Source organism: Ambystoma mexicanum, chromosome 13 (genome assembly GCF_040938575.1).
Source record: "Ambystoma mexicanum isolate Mex_15411 chromosome 13, UKY_AmexF1_1, whole genome shotgun sequence".
NCBI classification, from domain to species: domain Eukaryota; kingdom Metazoa; phylum Chordata; class Amphibia; order Caudata; family Ambystomatidae; genus Ambystoma; species Ambystoma mexicanum.
Genome location: NC_090938.1, coordinates 704915546 through 704933668, shown reverse-complemented (window position 1 = coordinate 704933668; position 18123 = coordinate 704915546). Strand labels below are relative to the sequence as shown.

The following is an 18123-nucleotide window of genomic DNA, read 5'->3' as shown; positions in this document are numbered from 1 at the left end:
AAAAACAACAATCTTACTTGGCCCAGTGACTTTGAGAACGGCAAGGTGCATGAGAGAGGGAGAGGGGAAAAGTGCATGGAAGGGGGGAGAAGTGGAAAGTGCGGAGCAAAGGAGAAACAGATTAATAATAATACATAATAAAGGCAACAAACGGTGGTAGTGCAACCAGCAATTGGCAAGTGCTGGGTTTAAGGCAGCAGGACAGGGTAGGTCTGAAAAGTGCAGGAAGAAAAAGTAGGGGCTGTATGGGTACAGATACAGACCCCAGTGCAAGGGGTGGCCCGGAGGCAGTGCGGGTGGGTGGCAGGGTGAGCAGGTACCTGGGCCCGGAGGACAGAGGGTGGCCAGGTACACCGTGCCAAAAGAGAACAGGTCAGCAGGGGAGAGGGGGAGCGAAGGCAGAAGCAAAGAGGAAGGTCTTGAGGTGCTTCCGGGACCGGAGATGGTTCTGCTCAAGTTTTAGGGTGGCAGGGAGGCAGTTCCAGAGGGAGGCCCCAGCCGAAGACAGAGATCTACCCCCAGCTTGTTTCTTTGAAAAACGATTGACCCTGAGGGAGTTATAGGTATTAGAGGTATTCGGTTAGAGGTAGAGCTCGAGAGGGGAGGTATTTGCGGATGGATAGCTGAAGGTATTTTGGACCCAGGCCCCAGAAACCCTTGTGGGCAATGCAGAGGGTTTTGAATTTAATCCTTGCATCCACTGGGAGCCAATGGAGAGATTTCAGAGCTGGAGAGATACGATCCCAGGGCTTGAGGCCAAGGACAAGTCTCGCAGTCCTGTTCTGGATTAGTTGCAGAGGGCGGCGAGTAGGGGCGGGTACATTTAGAAAGAGGCTGTTACAATAGTCCAACCTAGAGAGAACCAGAGCTTGGGACACCATGAGCTTCTGGGGGAAGGAGAGGAAAGGCAGTAGGACGTTTCACTTTTTAGAGACATCAAAGATGTGGGCAGAGAAGGAAATATGTCCCCAGCCTGGTCCCCAACTATGGCGACCAGTAAAATCTTAAAATCTCCCAGTGCTAAGGCTACCCCTGGTGTTTGTTTTTCAAATTCATAGATCCATTTACTAGCTCCGGCTATAAACTGGGGGAGAGCTTTAATCAAATTATTTTTGTCCATTTGAGGCCATGGCACATACTGCATTATCCCTACTCCTTTATGTATAAGAGGCATCTGCATATCTATTTTTTTCTACCCCTTTTTTCCTTCTCATCTTGTACTACCACCATTAAGTCTGGTCTGTTTCTCGGTCTGTCCCTCCTCACTGCCTCTTGTGGCAGAGACCGGTTTCTCAATGCCTCCTCTCCTTGATCTCTTTCTTGCCCTGCCTCTTCGTTATTTCTACCACCTTGATCTTCCCCTACATTATCCCCTGCTTGTTCTACTTCTTGTCCCAGGACCGTCCATACCTTCTGGCCATCATCTTTTTCAACACAAACATTTCTTATTGCCCAAGGGTTAAACCTAAACAAATAAATCTCCTGACTTCCAATCCCCTGTTTTCTGCACCGGTACCCTTATTTCTGGTGATGCCTTTCCCGCAATGCTCTTAATTTATTTTATATGTCCACTTGTGGGCCCTCTGGGTACCCCGATGCTACGGACATATCAGCACTTGTGGATGGGTTATATGGAGGTGCAAAAGCTCTTGAGCCCCCCCCCCCGCACCCCCTGTTTGCCAATCCTGATAATCCTGTTGACACTCTCTACCATTGGAGGCTTATAGACTGGGTTTGTATACCCTACTGCAGGTTTAGGCGTTAACGGTATATTCCCTTACATTGGATCTCTTTTTCACCTTCCCGATCTTCCATATCCTCAACTAATTGACAGAGATCTAGAATCTCTTTTCTTTTTTTGGGACATGTTCCCTTCATATTTTGCTACAACAATGGACTTCTTCTAGCATGTTTCTGTTATGGGAGCCCTGCTCTGGCCAGGAGCAGGACGTCCCCCCTTCCTTTGTTTCTACTACCCATTGTTTATTTATTCTGTCACAATACAGTGTCAGAACCCTATGCATGTGTTTTATTGGAGTTTCTTCCTCCATAATGTTGCGCGCGTCCCTAATGCGTCACTTAAACCCTATTGCTATGCATGCTTCAGCTTTGTACACAAAAATACAGATTAACCCACTTTCTTTTCCACGCCCTCTTATACTTTCTCCACTTTGATTTCACACTTTTCCACTTTACCTTCCTGCCTTCCTTTTTCACCACAAAAGACAGCAAGAGAAAATATAAAAAAGAATTGACTAAAATCCAGGCCCATTCCTTTATACCTAGCCATTAAGTTTGTAATACCATCTTCCCTGCATTTTTTTATATGCTGAGGATCTGATTGCTTTTATCGTCCTAAAAGAATAATGCGTGCCGCTACCTTCTCAATCTATTATGGCTGAGGATCCCTTACTTCCCAGTCTTTCTAAGCTGAGGTTCCCTTCTTCCATTATAAAAAGTAGAAAAACAGAAATATCTGACAATTTCAATACATAACCCTCCTCTTATCCAATCTACTCCTTAACACATCACCTGAAATCCTATCCATTCTATCCTATCCAATCCAGTCCCCATGTTGGCCTGTCTGTCTGGAGCCATGCCCTGCTTCAGTGAGCAGAAAGGATTTCTTTTAAAATGGCTTCTACTAAAGTCGCTCAGGGCGTGGCTGGCTAACATAGAGCTTCGCAAAGTACAGAGGCAAAAAACGAAGTATCACGTCGGGTCGTCATCACTGAAAGGTAGCCCAACTTACAGGGGTACACCTTAAATACAGGTACCCCTAATCACGTTCACGCCAGAGTAAATGCACCCCTCTAGGGAATGAAGGACACGAGTCTTCATCTTGCACGGATAACAAGCTTTAATCTGTACAAAGATGAGGATGGTGGGGGCAGAGAAATCTGACCCCCCGTCCCAGACCAGCGTTCTGTCTTCCGTGGTTTGCTCCTGCAGACTAATGCCAAGCAGGGCCCTTATATACTTTTTGACTTGGTCACTGGATACCCGCATGATTCAACCAAAACTGTCCTTCTTGTCTTTCAAGGGATTCTGCAAAGTCTTCCTTCTTGCCTGGCCGGGTTCCGTTTGGGACAGGCTACTTAACATAATGCTAGCCTATGCAAAAATACATTGTTGTTTCATTTTTCATAATTTTGCTATATTATAACCATTTATATATAAACGCACCTTTCAGCATTACTCGACACTTCACTCAATATTCTCATATTTTATTTGGTCCAGTAATTGTCCTCAAAAACCTTGTTGCCATAGTACTCTGTGGTTCCTAGTGATAGTTTTGAATGGCAAAGTTTCGAATAAAAATGCGTTAAAAAATGCATTTATTTATTTTAATGGGGGGTGCCAACCCCTGTTTTTGTTACCCCTTACTGCCCATTTTAGTAACAAAAAAAACCTTTACCTACAAAAATAATTCATTTTTCCGATTCATTTTTTAAAAATATTTTGTCATTCGAAACTATTTTTTCGAAACAATGCCTGGATACCGTTGTATGTCGTGCATTGAATCTTTTAGTTTCCATTGGTTTTTGATGGACAGGGAACAGCTGCTGAGTTACCTCGTGCCCTCTGTCGGAGCTAGCCGACACCAGGCAATGCCTGTAGTCTATTTTCAGCACAGGCTGCATTCACAGTGCTTTGAGATTTTAAACTAGCTACAATTTAGCATTTATTTCAAATTCATTCAGCTACATAGTTATTTGCACCTTATATTTAAATACTAACTATCTTCATTTAGTGACCCTCCTCCCCCCTGGACTCTTGTATTGCTTAGAAAACAGTTAACAGAAGTCTTGCCTAATTCTAAAGTGCTTGGGAAGCATGGGAATGAGGAAAAGCACTAGCTCCTTGTCAACACAGCTTCTTCAGGGGTCATGCTTCTTGTCTCGCGCCTCTTCCAAGCAAACACCAAACCGAAGGGGAAAGTCCATCTGTAGCAGGCGCAATCTTTTTGCAGCTTTCCTGGAATTTGCTGAAATGCTTTTCCTGTGCTCTGATGATGCACATTCTCATCTCATCCCCTTAAATTGCCAATGTGCTCTATTCGCAGCATCAGGCTAGTGCTGTCCCACTGCTTTCTCAAAGTTGACCCGACTCAACACACCGAGGTGGGGGCTCTTCTTACATTTTGTAATTTGAATGGTGTCTACCGTGCTGCCACTCCACTAAGTCTGCCAAGTCTTTATCGGGCAGCCTCAGCACTGAGGGGCCTGCCCAATGCACCGGTTAAACTAGGGTGAGCATTGCCGGGAGCCAGATCTCTCCGTGTGCGTCATCTGTGTCTGTTCTCCTAGGTGTGTTCGGTCAGCTGGGCTCCGCTCAGATTTCCTCATGGGTTTGCCCCCCATTGGACGGGTCTCTGCCCTCTGTTCCCACCGCTGCCAAGGTGTCGAGTCCACTCCGGGGGCTCCTCCAGATGGCCTTGGCGCTCCTATGTCAGCCGCACTGCAGGCTTACCCCGCGAGCCAGTCACCCTGCCCAGTGGGCACACAATGTATTCGCGCTTCCCTTACACTGACCCTGCCAGTCTACATTGAATATTTGGACACTTGCCTGCGTGTTCTCAGGCTCTCAGGTCTGCGCCACCTCTTTGGAATCTTCCAGCTAGCCACACTTTCGCTGCCGTGCCCTCTGGTTTTGGGCAGGTCTGCTATGGGCTTGCAGGCCTCCCCACGCAGCTCACTGCAGACGTGTTGTTCTGTCGGTTCTCCACTACTACTGCGACTGACTCGCCACACTGCTGCCAACTCACTTTAGGTCGTTGCAACTTCCGACGGTGTCTGAGAGCCTGCGACTCCCTAGGGCTCTTGAGGGGCTGGATTAGGCAGCTATATCTGCCACCAGTAGCCACACCTCCAGATCCGCTCAATTTAAGACCCGGTTGAATGGTTAATAGAGGAATGACCTTGCTCAGCAACTAGAAAAGGTAAGGAAAGGTCAATTGCTAGCAGAGCAAAGCGACCATTCCATAGTTAAAAAAATGAAGGGCGTGTTTCACTGAGTTGTGTGCAATTATTCGGAGATGGTGGAGTACTGCTCTTTCCCAGTGGTGAGATTGCCACTATCGAAATCCAGGCATGGTACCTGAGCGCAGCTATCCTAAGTGTTATTTTTTTCTTCTACTTCCTTATGCAAAACCTATTTTGAATACATGTTTGTGATAATGCATTGACACTGCGTGTGAGAAAAAAACTTTCGTATGCTTCTTAACTAATACAAATTGGTGCATATTGGTCTTGCATAGTAAAGATGCCCAACATAGATTGACTATTCTCCATGTTCCTCTCTTGCTCTGTTTATGGTTCCAAAGTAGTACCTACCTAAACAGACAGCACGTTTCAATATAAAAAGTAAATTCATCCATGCCCTAAAATGTTTTTTTTTCTTTCAAAACATGTATTTGTGTATTTTTGCAGTTAAAGTTTGAGAGCCAACGGAAGGTCGTCATGTATGCATTTCAAGATATGCAAAACTTTCTAGAAGAAGAGAAGTGTCTCCTTCTGACAAGTCTGGAAAAAGAAAGGACCAAATGTTTAAAGATTGTCGAAAAAAATCTTGCTGAGCTAGAGGAGCAACATGCATCCCTCTGTAAACTAATCGCAGAGATGGAGAAGAAATGTTTGCAGCCGGACGTTGAATTACTGAAGGTGAGAGTGGTTTATAGAACTGAAAGAGCAGCATTCATTCTGCTCTCCTGGATCAGATCACAGGTAAAATACATTAGACAAAATGTGAGCCACAGGAAGAGGTGTACCAGGATTGTGATCCAAGGAGCTAGAAGAGGAGCATTCCTCCTTCAGGTGCCTGATCACAGAGAGAAGGGTCTGCATCCGTGTGTGAGGTCCCTTGTGGTCGCGGGTGGGTAATGTACAGGAATAGAAGTGCAGCATTGCTGCCTTATTAGCCTGGTCAGATGCGTGGAATGTCTCCAGGATGTTTGTAATCATCCTTGATTTTTGTCTTTCTAGGATGTGCAGAGCATTTTGAACAGGTACAGTGCTTTTTTTTCTTATGCATATTTCACTGTTTCTAATGGGGCAATCTCTCATTTGTCTCATGTTTTTTAAAAAGTACAGCCTTTGATGTCATATTTACCACTGGGAGCATGAAGGGAGGGCCTTCTGGTTTCACAAGGTAACAGGCTGCCCGTTCATCTTTACCCCTGGGTAATCTTTCTATTAAGTCTGCATTAAAGGCTCGTTGTCCATTCTTACCCCTGGGTGGTGTCATTTCCTCCGTTATCTTGCTGTAGCTGCTCTTCTTGGCAAGACTCTTGTTCTTATTTATATCACTGCAAATGGTCCTTGTTCATCCTAACACCAGGGAAGTCTCTTATTCGTGCATAAATATTGTTGGTAGATTCCAGCACATCAATCTTGCCAATGTCCTAACTTCTGCCCATAGACGGCGCTTGGCCTCCAACTGTGTTGTAATGTAATTTGTATTGAGTGACTCGTAGTTGGTTGGCTCTGCTTAGGTACCCTGACATCCTTTTCAATATTCCCAGCTTCAGGCATGTCCCCGTTTTCTTATCAGGTGCAAGAAGGTGAAGATTCAGGAGCCAGAGTCTGATTTACAGGAGCGTGAGAAGAACCTGCAGAGTTTTAATGCAGATCTGAGGAACCTGATATTGGAATTTGGAGGTAAAAAGTAGTTTAAATTTGTGAGATGCCCAACTTGAGGTAATGATTAAGTGATGAATTTCTCAGGAAGGATCACCTGAGTTGGCTGCTTCTCCGTCAATATGTTTGATTTGTATAAAATATTCCCTAGGTAAGTTACCAGATTTTATTGGAGCAGTGAAATAAAATAATTTCTCTTCCAGCTTAGTGTAAATGCATGAAATTGTGTAAGTGCAAAGTATCCTTCACAAATTAATCTGTTTCTTCACCATAAGGACAGAGCATGGGAATCTTTCTTTTTTGTTACCTTTTTTTACCATATTTTTTTTTACTTTAACACATTTTCAAAAATGAAATCGAAATTTAACTCAAATCCTCAGGGAAAAAAAGGTTTCATTAGGCACCTCATACCGAGTCCTTTTGTGATGTGGCCCCAGCCTTATAAATATGACGTCACCAACTGCCATGCCTTGTTCTTTTTTTTCCACCTAGTATCATGCTTGTAAAAGCATCTTGGGTTAACACCCCCCTTTTTTGGACAGCTCATACAATTTTTCACCCAAAGTGAAAGTATTTTGTAATTGGTTGGTTCTCCTGAAGCTTCCTTTGTGCATGTCATTCACAACTGGTTTTAAGAAATGGATTGGATAGAGCAGAGCTCTGTCCACATTTGTCCTGCACAGTGCCTATGTGACATTGCTTGGAAATCTGCACACGTTTGGCACCATGTTCCGCGAGGGCATAAATACAGTTCATGTCCGCTAAAGGTCAGATTCTACAGTGTATGATTTCATTAACAAATGGTCCTGAGTTGTGCTTGTCCTTGAATAATACAATGTACTCCGTTATGATCAGAAAGTTATTTTTATTGTGATTTTTTTCTTTTTCATAAATCATTAGTTCTTGAAATTCAAATGAGAGAATTGGAATTCAGTTTAAATTCACTGATAGTATATTCAGTTTAGGGTCACTTTTGGTATTTCATTTCTTGTGTCTTCCCTCGACACGTGTTTCCCTGCTTTTAGATATCAGCGGTTCCTCCCTACTTTCGATTTGTTGGTTTTTGTTTTTAGATTTGGATCTTTTGCCTTTCTTGCCCCTCCGGGTCCTGGATTTGGTGTCATGGTATTGCCTATGTTTGTTTGTGGTCTGGGATAGATTGTCATTTGTTTTTGTTGGATGAATTCTTCTAAAAAAGAGTATGTAGTTACAGGTTGGGAAGAGGTTGACTTGTCTGTTGGTTGAGACTGGTATCGCTGGTGGTCCTTCCTCTAGGTCCGTATTGCTGACAGTATCAGTGTCTGATGTTAATGGTGTGGACGATGGTGGTGTTGTTGATTGTGACGTTACATTTGGTTGTTTGGTCCTTAGATTAAACTGTTGGTTGAAAGTGTATACTCTTTTGAACTTAGTCCAGTTCATCTCAATTTGTGCTGAATATTAATCTATTATGTCATCCAGTATTTCATAGTTTTTAAATGTTTTCTCTGGTATATTGAGTTGTTCTATGTCTTCCTTTATTTGTGTCATGTTTTCGATGAGTTTATCATGTTTTTTTGCATTGATAATTAATCTATAAATAATTTCTTTTGAGATTGTAGTAAACAGTTCTTCCCAATCTTTGATCGCTTCTATGTCATCTTCAAATGGTGGGAAAATACAAATTCGTAGTCCAAGTGGTATGCAACCAACTTGTAAATATATTTCCAAGGTGTATGATCAGGTTTTTTTAATGGGTCCCGGGCCAACTCATTCTGGTAAAGGGGGTGTGATACTGGGTGGTGTTGAAGCAGTCTTCACTTTTGGGAGGGAGTCTGAAATCCGTCACGCTTTGCGGCCTTCAACAGGTCAATTGGGAGGAGGATAATTCTGGAAACTCGCACAAGTATCTTGTTGTGGCAAAGCTCTGATCCTGTGGTACAGAATGATTTGATCACCCTGGACAAGATCACAACTATAAATTATATTGCGATGTTGCTTCATATTAGGTTCATGCGCCACAGAAAATGAAACTACACACAATAGTTCATGTGAAAACCACTCGCATGAACTATTGAGTGTAGTTTCATTTTCTGTGGCGCATTAACCTAATATGAAGCAACATCGCAATATCATTTCTTGTTAAACGGAGTGGAGGAACTAGCAATCTGTGTTTTTGCTTACCATACTCATGCAACACCACTTTGTCTGAACCGGATGTCATTTTTTGGGCGCTGAGGTCCATCTGTTAGTATCCACAACAAAAGGTTCCTCATACATTTTTCAAGATCACAACTATGCCACAGAGGTTAACAATCATCTGTACAGGTACAAGTCAGTCTCCCTTGGTACTAGACCGCATCCTAATGCTGATGCATCTGCCTGCAAAAAAAAGTCTTTAGAGAAGTCCGGGCAGTGTAGGACTGGTTGGGTTGATATTAGCTGTATTAATTGTTCAAAGGCTTGCACCGCTTCAGGAGTAATTTTAAGTGGCCTATTGGTTTTCAAGGCGTCCGTCAGTGGTGCCGCTATTGTAGAAAAGTGTGGTATGAATCTTCTGTAATACCCCACAAACCCTAGAAATGCTCGGATCTCCTTCCGTGACCCTGGAATTCGTAGTTTTCCCAAAGCCTGTATTTTGTCCACCCGGGGTGTGATTACCCCACCTCCCACCGAATATCACAGATACTTAGTGGTTTTGGCTGCCAGTTTGGTTTTCTTGGGATTAATATGTAGCCCGGCCTCTTGTAAGGATTTAATTACTTTGGTGAGATGTATTAAGTGTTCTTCCCAGGTTCTACTGAAAATTACTATGTCATCCAAAAAGGCCGCCGCATATGGTTCATGAGAATTTAAGATCTTGTCCATTAAGGCCTGAAACGTGGCAGGAGCCCCGTGTAACCCAAATGGTAACACCGTAAACTGAAATAGCCCTTGGAGTGTTGAGAAGGCTGTTTTTTCCTGATCCGCCGGGTTGAGAGGTATCTGCCAATACCCTTTGGTTAAGTCCAAGGTGCTCAAGAAGGATGCTGTTCCCAGATTCTTTATCAGTTCATCAATCTGGGCATTGGGTAGGCTTCGTACCGGGAAATGGTGTTTAATTGCCTAAAATCCATACAAAACCGTGTGGTACCATCTGGTTTGGGCACTAGTACCACCGGTGAACACCAGGCGCTCTTGGAGGGAATAATGGTACCTAGTTTCAGCATACTATCTATTTATTGTGCTATCTCTCCCCTTTTTGCTTCAGGGATTTTGTAGGGTCGGAGGCGTACAATCTTGCCTGCCTCTGTGGGGATGCAGTGGGTAGACATGGGTTCTTCCTGGTATACTCGAATAATTTTGCCACAGGTTCTAAGGTGGAAAATAACTCAGTTCTTTGGGTGTCGCTCAATTGTTCCCCAATCCCACATCTTGTATGCCGCTAGCCGAGGTTGTGACCATTTGTTCTGGGACCGACAGCTCTGCCAGGGTTGTACACAATACAGCTGAGTCCCCTTCTTCTTTCCATAACTTGAGGAGATTAATGTGATAGTTCTGATGTTTGTTTTGCCTATCAGGTTGTTCTACCTCATAGTTAACTGGGCCCAATATTTTTGTGATGCTGTACGGGCCTTTCCATTGGGCGAGCATTTTGTTGGTGCGAGTGGGTAAAAGCACCAACACCTTGTCTCCTACTTTAAGCGTTCTCGGTTTGCTTCCTTTATCATAATATGCCTGTTGTCTTTCTTGAGCCCGACCCCCGTTTTCCTATGCATAATCTTGGAGTTTTCCCAGGTGCTCTCTTAAGTCATTAACATATTCAGTGAGGTTTGTTTCTTCCTGGTTTTCCCAGGTATCTTTCAGTAATCCCAAGATAGATTTTGGCTGTCTCCCAAATAATAATAATTCAAATGGGGAATACCCCGTTGAAGATTGCGGAGTGTCACGTAAAACCATCAACACCCATGGTAGCACTCGCTCCCACCCCAGACCAGTGGGACTGGTGGCTCTTTCTATCATTTGTTTGATGGTTTTATTATATCTTTCCACCAACCCATCCGTTTGTGGATGGTACACAGAGGTTCTCAAATGGTTGATTCCAAGGGTCTTGCATACCTCCTTCATGACAACTGACATAAAATTACGTCCTTGGTCGGTCACAATCTCTAAAAGAATCCCTACTCTGGCAAAGTAGGGCAAGAGGGCATCACATACTTGTCTTGCAGATATTCCTCTTAATGGAAAGGCTTCGGGGTACCTAGTGGCATAGTCCACTACCACTAGTATGAACCGGTATCCTCTGCTGGTAGGTTCCATAGGCCCCACAATGTCTAGCCCTATTCTCTGAAAGGGTTCTTTGATCAAGGGCATCCTTTGTAGCGGGGCTCTGGCCGGTATATGTGGGCTTGTTTTCTGACATATCCCACATTCTTGGCAATACTTTGACACCTCCGCGTAGACTCTGGGCCAGTAGAAATTTTGCAACACCCTTTTTATCGTCATGTTCTCCGCTAGATGTCCCCCTGTGGTATGGTCATGTGCCAGCTGTATCAGCCCTTTCCTGTAGGACTGGGGAACCAACAATTGCTCCTTCTCTATGTTATCAGGGCCTTGAGTTACTCGATATATTAATCCGTGTTTTTCTTTAAAGTAAGGAGTAGTAGGGTTGGTCCCGCTAGCGTCTAGGGCTTGTTCTCTGGCTCTTTTTAGCGTTTCATCTAACCCTGTTTCTGTTCGAAATGACGGCATATGATCCCCTACTTTCCAGTCTATAATGGAAATGTCTCTGTACTTTTCCTGATTCCCTCGGTTCATCCTTTTCTGGGTTTGGATATTTTTTCTCGACTGCAGGGCCCCACTAGATCAGTTTGTGCAAAGGGGGCCTCTCTTAACCATCTATCAAATTCCGGTAGATCTGTTCCTATCAGTACCGGGGTAGGGTAGGAATAATGGCTGATTTGATGGGTATCTCCTGTCCCTGCAATCCCAACAGTGTCTTTGGTAGGATACCCTTTCACATCCCCATGCACACATTTGATGCCAATGGTTCTCACCTGTTCGTGATCTTGCTCACTCACATGGGGCTGTATGGCCGTCAGTCGGCTTCCGCTATCCATCATTGCTTGACGGGGATGCCCGTCCACTGTGACTTCTATCACATAAGGTAACCGTTTCCTTCTGTATTCCTGAGTTTGTAAGGTCCCGATTTCCACTGGTTCAGGTTTTGTTTTTCTGGAGCAGAATCGAGCAATATGACCCCAATCGAAACATTGGGGTGCCGTTCCTTTGTTTGTAACAACCCCATTAGATCGGGGTTCTGGCCGGTTCCTGGGTTCAGTGCTTGGCCCCTTGTAAGGCCCACTGCGTAAAGCGGGAGTCTCCATACTTGGTCTCAAGTGGGTCGCTGGGAAGGGCCGAGTGTTACCTGCCTTCTGATATGCTGTTGCCACATCTATGGCCTCGGTTAAGGACAGATGGTGATGTTGCCTAACCCACCTCTGTATGGGTCCGGGTAAGGCATCAATTAATTGTTCCATCATTACTTTATCCTTAATCTGTCCTATTGTGGCAGTGCCTGTTTGCAGCCATTTTTCCGCCAAATCTTGCACTCTGTAGAACAATTGTCTTGGGCTTTCGCTGGGTTTCAATCTGGTTTCTCTAAAGTTGTCTGTATGATTCTTCATCCATACCGAGTCTTTCCAACACTGTTTTTTTAATCTCTGTTTAAGGAGTGTCCCCTGTGGGGTTGGCAGCTTGGTATGCCCCCTGCATTGGCCCCGTGAGCAGGGGTGCGAGGTAGAAGGCCCATCTGTCCTGCGGCCATTGAGCTGCTCTGGCTATTCTCTCAAAATTCACAAAGAAAAAACTGGGGTCTTCTACTTGGTATTTCTGTAATACCGTGGAGGGTATCGCAGGATGCGTCCGTGTGGTGGCCACTGCTTCTCCCAATATTCTTCTTCTTCCTGTCCTTGCTCTTGTGCCGCACTTTGCACTTGTATGGCTTGTTGGAGGGCTTGTCTGTCTGTCTGCGCCTGATGGCCTTGCACTTGGATAAGTTGTTGCAGTTGCTGCTGTCCCTCTGTGAGTGCCTTTATCACAGCTTCCATTCTGTCTGCCTTGGCTTTCTCTTGAATCCCACCGCTGCCACCACTGTAAAGTAGTAGACTGCAGTCGGAATGCAGGGTTAACAAGGTAGGATTTATTGCTGTTAACCTTTCCACCAGCCCCTCATTATAAACAACAAAACATGCTTAATTGTGGCTCAGCAGGCTTGCTCGGAAAAAGGGTGAATCAATTCAGACATTCACATGAATGTCCTCTTAACCTTTGCTCCTCTTTGAAAGAAAAATAATCAGGTCACATAAATTCCTTCCCCTGACACTAGCTTTCCATTCCTTCGCCAGCTGTCCAAATTGGGTTTTCAAAAAAAAACAGAGAGGGTAAACCCACGGAAACACTGTCCTTTGAAAATGGTTTACAGCCAGGTTTTCCTGGTCAGTGAATCCACTTCGGTAGTGTTTCCCGGCGCTGCCGCTCCTCTAGCCTTTCCTGGCAGAGAGTCTGCCTCTTGATAAGGATCTCTGCGATGCCGCTCCTTCAGCCTCCTAGTATGCCCAATGTACATCACCTGGGGATTCCTCCCACTTCTCTGTGGTCTCCGGCCAGTGCTGCTGCTGTAATGAGAGACACCTGATGAGTTTTCCCGGGGCTTCTTTTAACTCCTGCTCTGCTCCTCCCCTCAGCTTCCTCCCGCCTTTCCTACCCACTTCTCACACCTGCAGCCAGTTTGCCTTCACTTCTCCACCCTGCTCCATGCACTGTTTGTCCATCCCAACCTGTACTGCTATGGGTGTACCTGTCACTGTACCGCATGACGGGGCTGTATCTATACCGCTTCCTTTTTTTCATTTTATCTTTTCCCCCACCTTGCCTCGTTGACCTCCTCACACCCAGATTCAAGAATTCCAGAACAGGTAGCGCCAACTTCACCGTAGCATCCCCCAGAATCTGGAACTCACTTCCATCCAATCTATGCAACGAGCCCTCCCAATTCAAGAATCTACTAAAAACCTAGCTTTTCAATAAATTCTAACCATATGACAAACACTGCATGTAGAACTCTCCGTATTCCAAATGTTCTACATAATCGGGGCCCTATTCAGCAGGTGGCCAGAAAGAAGAGTGCTCTGGAAGGGGCCAGAGTCGCAATTTTCCCAACTATAATTGAAATGCACAAAAGGCTCTGCAATCTATTGAGATGGTAAAAAAGAAGACGATGGGGGACAATGGAACAAAGTTTTTCGCTGACCCATCCGAGGCCTCCGAGGCCTGCGATTGATCGTTTTTTGATTTTTTTTTTTGATTTTTTTTTTTTTTACTCGAGGGTCAGAGAGAACAGAGCTTCAAATCACACGGAAAATCGCTCTGGAAGGAATCCTAGCCACACACAGCATCCACATCCACCAATATTCCGACGACACACAGCTGTACCTCAAGATCGACTCCATCAAGGACATCAAAAGGCTCAAAGCCTGCCTCTCACTGATCCAGTCTTGGATGTCCAGTGCATACTTGAAGCTCAACCACTCCAGTCCGAATTCCTCCTCCTCACCAACAATACCGAACACCCAGACAAACACACCTGGCTATCAGCCATGAACTCTGAGGACTTCACACCTGCGCTCACCTCCTGCGCCAAGTCCCTCGGGTTCCACATCGACAAACACCTCTCCTTCAAGGCACACATAGCTTAGCAAACTCGCACAGCTTGGTATAGGCTCTCCTGCGAAAAGTGAAGCCCTTCCTCCCTCTGGACAGCTTTAGGTACACTGTTCAAGCACTGGTCCTATCCCACCTGGATGAGGGCAATGCACTCCTTGAAGGCCTCCTGTTATCCTCCCTTGTGCCCCTGAGAAGTGTCCTACACGAAGCTGCACGCCTCATGAAGGGTCTACGCAGATACGACCACATCACCCTGGCCCTCATCAACCTTCACTGGCTGCCACTGCACCAACAAATCATCTTGCGGTCTTGCTGCATCTTCTATAAGGCAGTCACCCTCAAGTCTCCCAGCTACCTTGCTGAGAAAATCAGCATCTCTGGCGGACAGTGCACCACCAGATGGGAGGACATGTGCAGACTTGAAATCTGCTGCTGCAAAAAGGAAAGGTCCAGAAACCAAGCCTCTGATACCTACGCCCCAACACTATGGAACCTCTTCCCCCATCAGCATCGGACTCACAACCATGCTCTTACAATTTTCTGAACTCGAGACCCACCTGTTCAAGGAATCTCTCTGCGTTAACACCTAGGCCATTGCATCGCCCCTCTCGCCACCTGACTCGCTAGTCACCTGACCCTCTCCTCCCTGCCACCCGGTACAGCTATACCCCTCCTCTATATCCCACTGCCCACTGTATATCTGTACTGTTGTATACCTCCGAAAAGCACTATGCTATGCATCTGTACTGTTGTATTCTGTAAAGCGCACTGTTGCTTCTTGAAACTAGGTCCGCGCTCAATAAATATCATAATAAATGCCTGATAGGGGAGTGGACACTGGCACACTGTATGAGCCAGAGAGTTCCTTAACACCTAGGCATAAAACGGATCATTAGGACACTGGCAACATGGACACAGTGGAGATATCCATTGACATTTTGTAATATTAGTCAAATAATTGGAGGCATAAACAAACGGGTGGGTATATGTCGGCATGGCAACTTGCTCAAACACCCACAACAGTTTTTCTTTACATTACGATAGATGACAGATGATTGTAGGTTACATCGCATATGAAGAGGAGGGAGTAGGGGCACAGTTTAGTGGCATGTTGAAAGTTACTATTCACCATTCAGGCCAGAAATCAAAGGGGGTCACTTGTGAAGTTCATGCAAATTATTTCTATTATATGGGACAGTGATAAAATTAGGGGGGGGGGGGCAGTGGCCCAGTTTCTCAGCCAGTACTGCTTGGCGGTGTTTCTATTACAAGAGACTCAGCTTGTTGGTTCGAAATATAAGTATTTAGGGTGATCACAATATACCATAACAAACCATGCTAGCTGGACTAGGGGATCATTGGGGAACTTTGCATGGGTGGGGTTAGTGGTCACAAGGGAAACAATCAGAAAATTAAAGGGTAATATAACTCCCTTCTTCAGACCCTAGGGTGGCGATGCACTACACAAAGAGTATTGCCGAAATCCAATCATCAGGGGCACCCTTCGCTGCAAGAGGAGAGGTCACAGTAGCCCAGCAACCCGAGAGCCAACTGTGCATCATAGTAAAAGAATCTTAGGTCTGGAATGTGAAGTGATTTGTGGAAATCGGACCTGGGCGATATGAAATGGAGAAGCACAACTGGAGGATTAGTGGCTAGCGTTAGTCTCAATTACAAAAGTATTAATAACCGGCAAAGGATGAGGGCGTGGCAGTACAGCGTTGTGATAGGTTGTTAAAAGGATGGGTTCACTATAAATACTTTTGAAAATTATTGCCAAGCACATTTATTGTTGGAAAAGTGTGGCCAAGACTGCGCCCAAATAGCCCTTTATTGGGGCTAAGAGAGTTTAGGTGGTGTCATGCATGCAGACCAGTCACAATTTATCCTGAAAATCAGATCAACTTCTCCAAGCTGGCTGATGCTATATGGAAAGATGTGCATCACCGAAGAGTGTCTGTAGTGTAACTAGATGTGGAATAAGACCACAGCCATGTCATGAGAAGCCACTGCTAATGTTTGTTTGTGAAATAGAACTAGCAATATCTAACCTACCATATGGCAAGACTCCATGTCTAAATGGTTTACCTGTTGAGCTGTGAAATAAATGGTACAAGCTTAGTATATTTAACCCCAGTCCAGAACACAGAAAAAAAATCACCTGAGCTCAAGTGAACCTGCTGCCATTTCTCCCTTTCTCTCCGACCTACAGCTCTCACTCTCCACCTCACACCTGACGCCTCTTCCACTAACACTGCCTTCTCCAGCTTCCAATCTCTGACTCATTCTCCTCTCACTTCCCGCTGCTTACTTTCACCACTAAGTCTCAGCATCCTCAACTATGAGTCACCCCATTCATATGCTTTCTCAGAACAAACATGCCTTGGCTGCTATGCATATGGAGGTGTACCCACTCGCATGAGAAGCGACTCTACCTCTCTTCCCTGAACTCTCTCAAGGCCACTCTTGATATAACGAAAAGGGAATTCTACCACACCCTCATTGACTCAATCCAACCATCCTTGCTGGCTACAGGGCTCCCTAAACTCACTCCTTCTGAAGGTAACGTATGACTGTGAACTCCATTCTAACAGGTCATGACCAAGCTGAATACTTTGCTGCAAACATTTCCAAAATTCTAGACTAACTTCCTTGCACTTCCTCCTCCTACATTCTACCTACTCTACCCTTTGCTTCGAACTCCCACTTTAGTCACACTAATACTGAAGAGCTCTAACCACTCTTGTGTCCCATCAGACCCTCTTGGGCCTCAGCTAGTCAAGCCTATTTCCCTTTTATCAGCCTCTCACCTCGCTGAATCTCTTCAACCTGTCCTTCAACTCTACTTGCTTTCCCTCTATTTTCAAAATGGCCACGGTCATCCCTCTCCTAAAAAAGCAAGGGGCGGTCCCAAACCTACCAGCTAACTTTCACCCTGTGTCTCTCCATCTGCACTACCATAGTTCTTGAAAAGGTTGTGTTCAACCATCTTACCAATTTGTTAGACATGCACAACCTTTGACACACCCTACAAGCAGATTTCTGCTCCTGTCACTCCATGGACACTGCTCTCATGAATACCTCCAACTTCATCGCCTCTGCTAAGCACTCCAACCTAGTCTCTATCCTAATTCTCCTTAACCTGTCTGCTCCCTTTGACACTGTCGATCACTCTGATCTCCCCAATACTCTTTTTGGTATTTCGCGATCAAACCCTTGCCTAGATTGAATCCTACCTTCACCTTGCTAATTCTCTGTCTCCTGGAGCAACAACATCTCTCAACTCACTAGGATCTTTCTTGGGTCTTCTCCTCTTTACACTCTACACCTCTGATCTTAGGACACTAATTGCCTCCGTTGGGTTCTCGTACCAACTCTACGCAGACGACACACATAATCTTCCCTTTTCCTGACTCTCTTCTGATCGCTCTCTCAAAATTTCCAACTGTCTCCCTGCCATTAAATATTGGATGGCTTCCTACTGTCTGTTAACCTCTACCAAAACAGAGGTTCTCTTCTACACTGCCAAATACTCTCTTGTCTATTCCCCTGCCTATCCAGTTCCCACCTGACACTCTCCCCTACTCTTCTTCAGTTAGAAACCTCGGCATCATCTATGACCGTTCTCACACCTTCTCTATTTTCATCTCCAAAACTACAACGGTGGGTCGCATCAACCTCCTAAATATTAGGAAAATCAGGCACCTCCTTCTTTTCAACACTGTCAAGCATCTCTTACCACTATAGTCTTCTGTAAACTACACTACGGTGCCAGCATCCTCTTCATTCTCCCCAACTATGC

General features: G+C 45.1%; 1 protein-coding gene across 3 annotated transcripts in view; it reads left to right on the top strand.

Annotated features, from left to right (window-relative positions):
• The window catches only part of LOC138521755 (E3 ubiquitin-protein ligase TRIM39-like), a 197362-nt gene that overhangs the window by 148156 nt on the left and 31083 nt on the right, over positions 1–18123 (top strand). For all 3 annotated transcript variants that reach the window (XM_069634813.1, XM_069634814.1, XM_069634815.1), the window contains exons 5-7: positions 5433–5663; positions 5985–6007; positions 6553–6659. In XM_069634813.1, coding sequence (XP_069490914.1) covers positions 5433–5663; positions 5985–6007; positions 6553–6659 — 361 coding nt within the window. The remainder of the gene's footprint in view (positions 1–5432; positions 5664–5984; positions 6008–6552; positions 6660–18123) is intronic.